The sequence below is a fragment of the Mirounga angustirostris genome, unplaced genomic scaffold (genome assembly GCF_029215605.1).
Source record: "Mirounga angustirostris isolate CCGP_5_RB_7025 unplaced genomic scaffold, mMirAng1.0.hap1 SCAF_6, whole genome shotgun sequence".
Taxonomy (NCBI): Eukaryota; Metazoa; Chordata; class Mammalia; order Carnivora; family Phocidae; genus Mirounga; species Mirounga angustirostris.
Window position 1 is genome coordinate 127974496 of NW_026991714.1, and position 13285 is coordinate 127987780.

The 13285-nt window shown below is 38.0% G+C and overlaps 1 protein-coding gene across 11 annotated transcripts in view; it reads left to right on the forward strand.

Annotated features, from left to right (window-relative positions):
* BTRC (beta-transducin repeat containing E3 ubiquitin protein ligase) overlaps positions 1–13285 on the forward strand; it is a 188744-nt gene that overhangs the window by 149277 nt on the left and 26182 nt on the right. For all 11 annotated transcript variants that reach the window (XR_010412555.1, XR_010412554.1, XM_054508347.2 and 8 more), the window contains 2 exons: positions 6353–6584; positions 10630–10816. Coding sequence is in view for 9 of the 11 variants with exons in the window: in XM_054508347.2 (XP_054364322.1) it covers positions 6353–6584; positions 10630–10816 (419 nt within the window). In the remaining 2 variants the exon portion in view is untranslated. The remainder of the gene's footprint in view (positions 1–6352; positions 6585–10629; positions 10817–13285) is intronic.

Genomic DNA, 13285 nt, shown 5'->3' on the forward strand with positions numbered 1-13285 from the left:
ATCTGTGGTTCATTCCTTTTATTGCTGAATACTATTCAGTTTTACAGATAGATCTCAATTTGCTTATCAACTCTTTTTTTTTTCTTATCAACTCTTGCTGGACATTGAGATTTTTTTTCAGCTTGGGACTATTCTAAATAAAGCAGCTATGAACAGTTATATACAAATCTTTGTGTAAAAATGTTTTCATTTTGTAGGAGAGGAATTGCTGGGTCATATGATAAGTATGTGTTCAATTTTATAAGAACCTGCTCCCTGTGTTCTAAAGTAGTTGTATCTTTAATCATTACTGCCAGCAATGTATGAGAGACCCAATTGCTCCTCATCCTTGCCAGTACATGGTTTGTTCAGTCTTTTTCATTTTAGCCATTCTTGCGTGTAGTGGTATCTCATTGTGATTTTTTTTTTTTAAAGAGTTTATTTACTTATTTAACAGAGAGAGAGACAGGGAGAGAGGGAACACAAGCAGGGAGAGTGGGAGAGGGAGAAGCAGACTTCCCGCGGAGCAGGGAGCCCGATGCGGGGCTCGATTCCAGGACCCTGGGACCATGACCTGAGCCAAAGGCAGACGCTTAATGACTGAGCCACCCAGGCACCCCTCATTGTGATTTTAATTTGCATTTCCCTAGTAACTAATGATGTTGAACATCTTTCCATGGGCTTATTGGACATCCATGATTCTTTTCTTGTGAAATGTCTATTCAAATCTTTGGCTCATTAAAAAAAAAAAAGACTAAGGTTATTTTCTTATTACCAAGTTCTAGGAGTTCTTTATATATTCTGGATACAAATCCTTTGTCAAATGTATATATTGCAAATGTTTTCTCCCAGTTTGTGGTTTGTATTTTTATTTTAACTATTTCTTTTAGAAATCAGGAGTTTAAAATTTTGCCAGATGCTAATTTATCTATTTTTTTCCTTAAAAAAAAAGTCTGTGCTCTTGTGCCCTGTGTATGAAATGTTTGCCTGTCTCAAGAGTACCAAGATTTTCTCTTATGCTTGCTTCTAGACATTCTGTTTTAGCTCCTACACATAAGTCCAGAATCCACTTAAGTTAACTTTTGTACATGGTTGATAGTACTATATGAGTATCCAGATGTTTCAACATCATCTTTTGAAAAGATCATTTTTTCATTACTGGATTACCTTAGCACCTTTCTCAAAAATCAGCTGGCCATATGTAAGTCTCTTTGTGGAGTCTGTATTCTGTTTCATTGATCTACATGTTTGTCCTTACACCAAAGTCACTCTATCTTGATTACTATTGCTTTATTGTTAAGTCTTGAAATTCAGTGGTGTGAGTCTTCCATCTTTGTTTTTATTTTGCAAGATCGCTTGGCTAACATTTAGGTCCGTTGCATTTCCATTCAAATTTTAGAATCTGCTTGTTAGTTTGCTTGCTGGAATTCCATTGATACTGCACTGACTCTTCTCAGTGGATCGATTGGAAAGAATGAATATCTTAACCATGTTGAGTCCCATTTGTGAACATAGTATCTCTCTCCATTTATTTAGGTCTTTTTAAATTTCCCTCAGCACTGTTTTGTTGTTTTCAGTTACAGGTATTAACACATATGTTAAGTTTATTCCCAAGTATTACATTTTTTTTTATTTTTTATTTCAATTTTTTTTAAGATTTTATTTATTTATTTGAGAGAGAGAGCACGTGAGAGGGGGGAGGGTCAGAGGGAGAAGCAGACTCCCTGCCGAGCAGGGAGCCCGATGCGGGACTCGATCCAGGGACTCGATCCAGGGACTCCAGGATCATGACCTGAGCTGAAGGCAGTTGCTTAACCAACTGAGCCACCCAGGCACCCATATTTTTTTAAATGCTACTGTAAACTGTATAGGCAAACAGTTTTAAAAAGTACATTTTTGGGGCGCCTGGGTGGCTCAGTCGTTAAGCGTCTGCCTTCGGCTCAGGTCATGATCCCAGGGTCCTGGGATCGAGCCCCACATCGGGCTCTCTGCTCAGCGGGAAGCCTGCTTCACCCTCTTCCATTCCCCCCTGCTTGTGTTCCCTCTCTCGCTGTCTCTGTCTCTGTCAAAATAAATAAATAAAATCTTTAAAAAAAAAAAAAAGTACATTTTTTACAAAAATGAAGTAAGTGAAGTGCTTACCCTTGGTGGGGCTAGTGACCCAATAAAAGGAGCTCAAGGCAGGGCTCATAAGGCTCATGGCACTCTGTTTCGTGTTCTAGGTGCTAGTTATATTCTGAAAATTTATCTAGCTATACACTTGAGATTATGCATTTTATGTGCATTATACTGCAATGAAAATTAAAACAGAAAAATATATATTACACAGTGAGAAAGAAGGATGTATTTTCAAAAGGAGAGGGAAAGTCCAACTCCAGAAGTGTCAGAAGTTCATTAAGAGTGTTGATTTATTGAGCATTTTACTGTGTGCCAAGTGGTGAGCTAAGCATGGTTTTCTTAGATTATTTTATTTGATCCTCACAAAAACCCAATGGAATATATCCTGTAATTTGGCAGATGAGGGAAACAGAGACTCAGGGGAAAAAAATCAAGTTGTTTATGCCATGACACACAGCTAGTAAATTGAGGAGCTAGAATTTGAAACCAGGTCTTTGTATTGTAGGACCAAAGCTCTTAATACAGTGTGGTGTAGTGGTAAGAGTAAGTAACTCGTTCAAAGTGATGATGGATCTGAGGTGTGTGTCTTTCTACCTCACAGAGAAATACTCTGTTTTGGGGTAGTAACTAAAATGCAATACCAGCTGGAGTAGCCTAGACAGTTGGTAAATTCATGAACTCTCAGTTTATACTTCATTTCTAATAGCCAAACGTTTTAGGTCCCATTTATGATTTGATCATTGGAAATATAAGAAAATCCTGGGGAGCCTGGGTGGCTCAGTTGGTTGGGCATCAGTCTTCGTGATCTCAGGGTCCTAGGATCGAGTCCTGCATTGGGCTCCCTGCTGAGAGGGAAGCCTGCTTCTCCCTCTCCCTCTCCCTCTGTGATCTCTCTCACTCTCGTTTTCTCTCAAATAAATAAAATCTTTTATATATATATATAAAGTAAAGTCCTGACTGAACTTTAGCTCCTGCAGTGGGATAATCAAACTTGTAAAATCCTTAGGCATTTTTTTCTGTTACTAGTCTGATAACTACTGATCAAAGCATGACTCCCTGTGATTATAGAAACATCTGGTTTCTTGAAGGTTATAAATAGAATCATTTCATTACCATGCTGATTATTGTTCTCTGTTACTGGCATTTCTGGAAAACAGTACCCTGGGTAGCATCCAACTCCGGTCCATTTCTACCTTTTAAAAGACAAAAGGACAAATTTATAAAAGATGATGGAGTGGGAGGTTTGGGTTGTTGAGATGAGAGGTGGCATCTGGTGAAGCTTGTACACCTACCCCCATTCATTAGCTCACTAAATCTTACTTCATATTTCAAAAGTTTTCTTTTTCTGAAATGCAAACAAATAACCTACACAAAAGGCAGCTCTAAAGCCCCCCAAGGCCTGTATCCAACAAGGTTCTTATTAATCATTTTTAGTCTATATCATAGACAACAATGGCATTTATGCTAGAAAACATCCAACTCCATACACCAGGGCTTGCTCTTTTTTTTTTTTTTTAAAGATTTTATTTATTTATTTGACAGAGAGAGAGATAGCAAGAGAGGGAACACAAGCAGGGGGGAGTGGGAGAGGGAGAAGCAGACCTCCCGCGGAGCAGGGAGCCCGATGTGGGACTCGATCCCAAGACCCTGGAATCATGACCTGAGCCGAAGGCAGACGCTTAACGACTGAGCCACCCAGGCGCCCCACCAGGGCTTGCTCTTTACAGGTGTCAGTTTTTTTATGCCATTCTTGAAAATATACTTTCAGACGTGTATCGGGAATCATTTGTAAAGAAGCCTATATGCAGGATTTAACATTTAGAAATTAAGCCAGCCTATGCCCTAAATAGCAGAAGTTGATTATCCAAATTTGATAGTTTTATGGTACATTAAATATGTCCAGGCAGGTATAAGCTTTATAGTAACATTGGCCTCCCTGCCAAACTGGGATTGCCTCAGGCAAATATGCCGAAGATCTATCAAATTACTTTGAAAAGTACCCAGTTGTACCACTTTGTGATATCCTCTAAAGAAAGCCAACTTTCTTCAGAGCAGCAAAAGTTTCAGTTGATTTCTGGATCTTCTCCTAGTGTCCCCGCCTTCAAACTTGCATATGATCCTTGTCTTCTTTTTTTTTTTTTTTTCCTCATACCCCATATCCAGTCTGTCAGCAAATTCAGTTTGCTCTGCCTTCAAAATATACATTGAGTCCCAGTTATTTCTTACCACCTCTATAGCAACCCCTCAAGTCCAAAAGATTGTTCTCTTCCATGGACTACTGTGAAGTAGTCTCTTAATTAGTCTCCTTATTTCCATTCATGCCCCCTACAGTCTGTTCTCCACACAGTAGTGATCCTTTTAGAAGGTGTCAGATCATGTTACTCTCAGGCTTCTAGGTGATTCTCCATGTGACCCCTCTCTCTGCATAGCTTCCCATCTTCCCAACTTCCCTCTCCGGCAGGGTATCCTGAATCTCTTACATGGTGGCTCAGGGCTCTTAGAAGAAGTAAGCAGAAGCTGCCTGGGCTCAGGAGTCCTAGAATGTCACTTTCTCCACATTCTGTTAGCCAAAGCCCAGATTCAAAAGCTAAGATAAAACTCTACCTTTTCATGGGAGGAACAGCATTCATGTTCAGGGAGGGATGGAATTGTTTCAAGCCATCATTGGAGATTAGCTACCGCTACCTAAATGACCTGGATGATCTGGCTTGGACTACTCCAACTTTACTTCTCCTTGTTCACTTGTTTCAAACCACCCTGGGCCTCTTGCCTGTTCCTTGAAAATGCCAGACAGACTGCCACCCAGGACCTTTGCCCTCAAATTCCCCTTGCCCTAGACCTTTCTTCCCCCCATGTGACAAAATGTCTAGTTCCCTCATTTCATTCATGTCTCAGATTAAATGTCATCTCTTTAGAGAAACTATCTCTGACCCCTCAGACTTAAATAATTATATTAGTTTTTTTGTGCTTTTTTAATTGCTACATAACAAATTACCAGGTTAAAATAGCACCCATTCATCAGCTCAAGAGTTTTCTAGGTCAGAATTCTGGCACAGCATGGCTGGGGGTCCTCTGCTCCTAGTATCACAAGGCTGAAATGAAGATGGTGACCAGGCTGAATTCACATCTGGAGGCTCTGAGGGAAAATCCTCTTCTCAGATCATTGTTGCCAGAATTTAGTTCCTTGCCTTTGTAGGATTGAGGTCCCCATTTCCTTACTGGCTGTCATCTGGCAGCTCTGGCAGCTCCCAGAGTCTGACCACATCCTTTTCCATGTGGTCCCCCTTCTTCTTCAGCAACCAGTTGGAGCAGACTCTCTGCTTTTAAAGGGCTCATCACAGTAATCTCCCTATCTTAAGGTCAGCTGATTTGGCACCTTAATTAAATCAAAGCAGTACCTATGTGTTTGTTTGCATAGCTGAGAGAAGGTATGTGTACACCAGGAGCCAAGAATCTTGGGGGCAATCATCTTAGAATTTTGCCTACTACAATAACCCGTACATTTTTTTCTATCTCCTTATTTTTCTTAATAGCACTATCCACATTGTATTTTCCATTTATTTGTTTAATGGTTTGATCTTGCTGTACACACTACAGTATAAGTGCCTGATGATAGAGACCATTACTTTTGTTCAGTGTTGTATTCCTAGCACCTAGGACAGTGTTTGACACATTGTAGGTGTCCAATTGATATTTACTGAATGAACTAATTAATAAAAAGATTTTATGGCATGTAATTTTGATTTCTTTTTTAGAAGGAAAAGGGTAGATTGAGCATATAAATGTTACAGTAAAGCTTTATCTCCAAAGGTACTAGAGTCTCAAATTATTCATCAGCCTTTCTTTGCATGGAAGGTTTCTTATATTAAAAAAGAAGTTGTGAGTAAGTAATTGTATAAATGTCCAATAACTCGTGTATACAAGAAAAAGCAAATTAGCTTTTTCACTTGCTAGTAATAATAACCTGCTTTCAGCTTTCAGTTTTCATGTGTAGATGTCCAAATAATATCTTCTTGTGAACTTTTAGAAATGGACGCCTAGTTGTCCAGCATTATTCCTGATTTACCAATTTACTGTGGTCTTTGTGTGGCTTTCCATGTAATCGCTGTTCACAAAAATCCAATTCATTTTAATGAGTAACAGAGTGAGCTCCAACATACAGACGTAACATAGCATGCCAGATCAGAAAAGTATTTATTTCCCTCATTTTCGATAGTTACTGTTTTTTGTTTCTTTTAATCCACTCCTTCTACAGACAAAACTTGCCAATGGCACTTCCAGTATGATTGTGCCCAAGCAACGAAAACTCTCAGCAAGCTATGAGAAGGAAAAGGAACTGTGTGTCAAATATTTTGAGCAGTGGTCAGAGTCCGATCAAGTGGAATTTGTGGAACATCTTATATCCCAAATGTGTCATTACCAACATGGGCACATAAACTCGTATCTTAAACCTATGTTGCAGAGGGATTTCATAACTGCTTTGCCAGGTATGTCTACGGGTATTTGTGGGCCATTAATTTGCCTGGAAAACATGTTACAATGGTAATGGAACTGGATCTTCATCTCTCTTTTTAAAAGTCTTTATTGGCTTGATTTTTATAAACTGAGTCCTTTAATCGTACCTTCTTGAGGTATAAATACCCCAGGTCACACTCTGGAATTAGAGACTCCTCTTTCCACTGTCTTCTCCATATCTCATGCCCTTCTAGTCATCCTGTTCTTAACCCATTCAGAGATGCAAATGATATATTTTCTGAAGTGTTACTCAATAATATGTCTTAGTTTTTAAGATATGCTAACTTATATACTTGGATTTGATTTCTTTTTTTTTTTTAAGATTTTATTTATTTATTTGGGAGAGAGAGAGAGAGCTCATGAGAGGGGGAGGGTAAGAGGGAGAAGCAGACTCCCCACCGAGCAGGGAGCCCAATGTGGGACTCGATCCTGGGACTCCAGGATCATGACCTGAGCTGAAGGCAGTCACTTAACCAACTGAGCCACCCAGGTGCCCTGGATTTAGATTTCTATGGGAATTTATCAACAGAATATTTAAATTATAGGACTGAATAGGAAACATTTTTCATTGAGTATTTTAGAAAGAAAAATATCTCAGGAGTCTTATGACATTAAATATGTAAACTCCTGGCTTTGCAGTCTCACTGTTCTCAGTAACCAAATAGCTCTCGTAAACTATATATATGTTTAAATACACACATGCGTGGGATGGGTTAGCCTGGTGATGGGTATTAAGGAGGGCACATACTGCATGGAGCACTGGGTGTTATATGAAAACAATGAAGCGTGGGTCACTGCATCAAAAACTAATGATGTATTGTATGGTGACTAACATAATATAATAAAATAAATAAAATAAATAAATACACACATGCGCACACACACTTAAAGTACTTTTGTGGGTGGGGGGAGGATGATGTGGTTTTACTGAATGCTCAATATGGTGATCCTAGGACACTATGTAGACATCAGTATTGGGGGCAAATGCTATCTCAAGAAAACATAAGGTTGTCCTCTTTGTTAAAAGTTTATTTTAGGGCGCCTGGGTGGCTCAGTTGGTTAAGCAACTGCTTTCGGCTCAGGTCATGATCCTGGAGTCCCTGGATCGAGTCCCGCATCAGGCTCCCTGCTCGGCGGGGAGCCTGCTTCTCCCTCTGACCCTCCCCCCTCTCGTGTGCTCTATCTCTCTCATTCTCTCTGTCTCAAATAAATAAATAAAATCTTAAAAAAAAAAGTTTATTTTAGAAGAAAATACAGTGCAGGGGTGCTTGGGTGGCTCAGTCAGGTTAAGCGTCTGATTCTTGATTTCTGCTCAGGTCATGATCTCAGGGTCGGGAGATCAAGCCCTGCCTTGGGCTCAATTCTCTCTCTCTCCCCCGTCCCTCCCCCACACTGGCTTGCTAGCATTCTATCTCTCAAAAAAAGAAGAAAATAGAGTACAAAGATGAATGAATCTATAAAATATCATATCTTGGTTTTTTTTTTTTTTTTTCAGTTTCCTGATTACAGAAGTTATAGGAAATTTAGGGAATTCAAAACAGTTTAAAATATAAAAATGAAATTTCCCAGAACCCCACCATTCAGAGAGAGCTGCTAATGTGCTATTAATATTTTGGCCTTACTATTTTTTCTAGTTGTGTATATTTCCTTCTAAAGCTGGGATCGTATGTTTTTGTAGCATTTTTTTCTTACTATGTTCTCTTAATGTATTTTCCTAAGAGTTCTTTTAAAACATAATTATTTATAGTATTACATATTCTTTCTGATGGCCAAAGCTCATATTATTTAACCCCTTTTTTGAACATTTAGGTAGTTCAAAATATTTTTCTTACTATAAACTTTGCTGTGGTGGACATTCTTACTCACTGATCTTTTGGGCATCCTAGGAAAAAATAACAGAAGTGGGATTCCTATATTAAAGAATTATGAACAGTTTCAAGATTTAATACTTGTGCCAAACTGTCCTCTATGAAAAATATACCAACCCTCTGCAAAACTGTGTATTACTACTTTGCTTAATCTTTGCCAATTATCTTTTTTTTAATTTGTTTTTCCAAAATTGGAATTTAAATCACCCTTTAAAACAAAAGAAATACCTATTTATAGCTTAGAAATAACCATTTTAAAGCTAAATTTTTACCTATATTTTTTGTTAAATAGAATAGACTTCTGCCCCTTTTTCACTCATTGGATTTTGTTTGAGCCATAGGCAAACAGTTTTCATTGTGTGAACAATCTGTGTGTACCTCATTACTGTGCTCTCCCCAATTTCCGAGACATGCTACTATCTCAAGCATATACCACCACTAAGAATTGAACAGGAGTTGATTAGACCTGTGCATCCTTTGCCTAATCCTGATCCCTGGTGTGTATCTGCTGACCACTTTATAAGGTATTAAATCATCAGTCTAATGTTTTATGGCCATTTTAACTTACAAACCTACACCATCTGGCTACATTTAGTAAACCAAACTACGTCCAGAAATGCCTATAATCCATTAATGTAATGGGTTTGTTTGGAGTGTTAGGTGAAATTACTTCCAAAGACTTACTGTAGGGACAGTGAAAGATCAGGAACAATTTGATGATAGCCATTAAAAACACAGGAGTGGATTTTGGAAACTTCTGATGGTGTAGAAAGTTTCAATTTAAACATGCAGGAATTGTACCATCACTGTTTTTTGCATGAAGAACTAATTATTATATCTTTAATTGGCTTATAGTCATTTTCCTTTAATAAGAATTAGGTGATGGATGCCTCCATCTGCTTATGCTTAAATATGAACATGTGATGCCAGCCAAACAAAATCCATTTAATGCTTTCTTTTCCAAATCTGCTGAAAAATGTGACTGCTATCCATACAATTTTATAATTAGAATAATGTTTAAGCACATTTGGATTGTTGCTAATGGCGTCCAAGTGTGTCTTTGTGTGATTCAAGGGAAAGGCACAAAATGAAATGTGGTATTCTCTTTCCTATTTGTTAAGTTTGTGCCTCAGGGAGTCGGAGTATGAAGGAATCCTTCTGCACTATTTAAGTCTTTAGCAAACCTCTGATATGTAACCTGAAAGAGAAATAACTTTGAGTGTGTTTGTCTCACTTGTGAATTAGAACAGCAGCCAAAAGCTTTATTAGTATGATCATCCTATTTTATAGGATCTAGTCCTCTGAGGCCTCAGTAGAGATTTGGGTGGTAGAGTATTTTAATTGGGAAGGGCATCCAGTTTAGGCAGCCCAAGATCTACTTCCACTGTTTTCCTCTGTGCATCCTACAAAACGGTCTCTGAAATGCTAACCAAGTTATTTATTGGCCTGGAGTTTTGTTTTGTTTGGTTTTGTTTTTTTGGTCAACTGTCATTTAGGTTTTATAGCAGCAACTACTGTCAAATATAGTTGTTTTAAACATCTGAAATTAAACTCATACTTGAACTTAAACATACCTCTCTGTCTTTCCTCTCGGGATATTCCTATACCAATCTGTATTTCCTTCTTCTCTCCTTTCTGCATGCCCAAAATTCTATAACCCAGCACATTCTGACTTAGTGCCTCTCCTCCAGTACATTTAAAGGATATTTCTTTTACTGAACAGCTTTGGAACTGCAGCAGTAATAGAAACAGAATGAGAAATGGACCTAATATAGAGATTTGGGGGGGTCTGAATCACAGACTTTGAGATGCCATCCATAGAACATCCCCTAGTGCTGAAATCCATATAGATAGATGTGAATTGTTTTCTGGAATCCTTTTTATTTTTAATGTCTTGGGGGGTTTGCTGGTTGTTAGCTTTAACTTCCTTATCTAAAGGAAGATGGAAAATACTGTTCATTTCTGTAACCTTATGGAAAAATTATTGACACTCATTTTACCCAAGTTTCTGTTTGAAAAAGAAACCGGACCACACTAGGGACAATGATGTGCCTTCAGAGCAGAATAAATGCTGTTCTGTTTTCAAGGACCTTTTGTGAAAAATCATTCACCACCTATATTCTTCTTCTTGGCCTCCACCCCCCAACAGCTCGGGGTTTGGATCACATTGCTGAGAACATTCTGTCATACCTGGATGCCAAATCACTATGTGCTGCTGAACTTGTATGTAAGGAATGGTACCGAGTGACATCTGATGGCATGTTATGGAAGAAGCTCATTGAGAGAATGGTCAGGACAGATTCTCTGTGGAGAGGCCTGGCAGAACGAAGAGGGTGGTGAGCCTTTTAACTTTCTTGCTATTATAGATGAGCTTCAGGACCTGGCCATTCAGAATCATTGGAATAACACTGGGAACCAGTGAGACTGCTTATCATTTAATATAATGATTCAGCTGGTTTATAGCACAAAATGTAAAATATTTGTACATGTACTTAGCTGTTTTTCTTCTGACCAATCATTGATAAGTGACATAATAATGTGTTAATACTGCTTTGCAAAAATTATTAAAAACTGACTTCCATTTATTATTATTTTTTTAAAGATTTTATTTATTTATTTATTTGAGAGAGAGAGAGAGAATGAGAGAGAGAGAGCACATGAGAGGGGGGAGGGTCAGAGAGAGAAGCAGACTCCCTGCTGAGCAGGGAGCCCGATGCGGGACTCGATCCTGGGACTCCAGGATCATGACCTGAGCCGAAGGCAGTCGCTTAACCAACTGAGCCACCCAGGCACCCAAAAACTGACTTCCATTTAGAGCATTCTGTTCTCTGGGCAGAAACTAGTGTCCTGACAAAGGTCTGATAGGCAGTTTGTAAGACAGGTGACTTCAAATCACACAGAAGCCATCAGATGCCTGAAACAATCCTGAACAAATAAGTATTTTCTCCTTCAGAAGATTTCTTGTCTTTAATCCATGCCTGTGGTGTTTTCTCACCTTTGTAATCAAAATTATTTTTACACTCAACTAGAATAAGAACTCTAGCCATCAGAAAGAGTGAAATGTGGGATCCTAGTGTATATCACTGTTTCCTTCATAAGACCCATATTTTCTCAAGATTATACTGCTTAATCCCAAATTCCTTAAGGCATTATATAGTTAGCAGCCTAAGAGACTTAACCAATTTTGTTGTTCTTTTAACATAAAGGTACCATTTCATTCGAACTTGTGGAAGATGCCTTCTATATGTACTTTCAGAGGATGTCTCTAGAATGTCACTATAAGAAAGTCAGGTGTGAATATTTCATAAGTAAAATAAAGGTGACATATTAAGTATTTTAGCTGATAGATATGCACCAGTAGGCATATGTGTGCTAAGGGATATCTTAGGCAATTAATTTTATCAATTATTTATCTTGGACCATAAAGAGATACAAAACAGTTAAGAAAAGAGGATCAGCTTTTCTTAGCAATTTTCATTAAAATATGGTTGGCTTCTTTTTTGTTGTTGTTGCATCTTTGAAATTCATTAATATATAATAAACATAATGACCTCTAAGTATTATACCAAATGCTTCAAGAAATTTTTGTCATTCTGGCTATTAGGAAGACTTTAAAATTTCTCTCAAATTCAGTTAAAGGAAGCAAATGTCAGGCAATTCTTTGGCTATATAAAAATGAATAAATGAAAGCAAAGTGTTACTCTTCCCAAATATGTTTTTTCTTATTCTCACTTCACTATATAGAAAAACCCGAAGCCTTTTCATAACTTACTTCATACTTTGGAAATAAACTCTTTATAGTATAAAAAAGCAAAAAAGTATATAGTTGTATGGGATTCAAAGTCCATCATTTTGCTAAGCATGTCAGGACCAGCCTTAGATATAGAGCAGTTGATGACATAGGAGAATTTTAGGATAGCTAGGAATATTCCACTACCCCTCATGGGAAAAAAAGAAAAGAAAAGAGACTCTCCTCCAAATTGGAACTCCTGGCCTGAAATCTCTATCACAGAGATTATTCACTCCCATAGTGCTGATAATGGTTTTCTTCCCTGTTAAAATATCCTTTGCTCCCATTTGGAGTGTAAATAACAGTAAACCTTTATCAGACATTGGGAGTTTACTGATTTCTTTTTTTGAAGGCAAGAAGAAGGCAGATGCATGTGAAAATGCCAAAGATAAGCGTAGGCTCCACAGTTTTGCTTGGGGGTGGCAGTAAATAGCAAGATCTGTTATGTTAGTTACAAAGAAAGGAAGGAAGATCATTGAAAAGATGGCCTTTTGGCCTTTTAAAGGGGTATGTGAAGGGATGGCTGAGGAATAATCTAGGATCCAGTATTAATTATCACTCTCTCTGCTGTCTGTTCAACCACAGGAACCCATTCCTGTTCTTTTGAGTATCTTTCGGAGTTCAGACCATATTCCTTTGTCTTTGGCCACATTTGTCATCTTGGCTTGATAGAGCCCCGTGAAATTACAAGTATTTGTCCACACCATGAAGACCTCCTCTAATATCCCCTTGACTTTCTGTGGCTGCTTCTATTTTTAAATGTTGCCTTTCTTCTTGTGTTAGTGTCCTCCCCCACTTTTTAAAAAATTTAATCTATGATCACTTTCTCATCTTCTTTCAGATTGTTTTACTAAGCCTACTGTGTCAATAAAGTCTTTCTGTTATACCTTTCCCCAAATGCTGGCTTTGAAAGTTTTTTCCATCTCCTCCAACCAAAAATAAATAAGTAAATCTAGTTCTCTAATGAAGCTTTGGGCTTAACTTCTACTCCACTGTTGTATTTTATATCTAGATG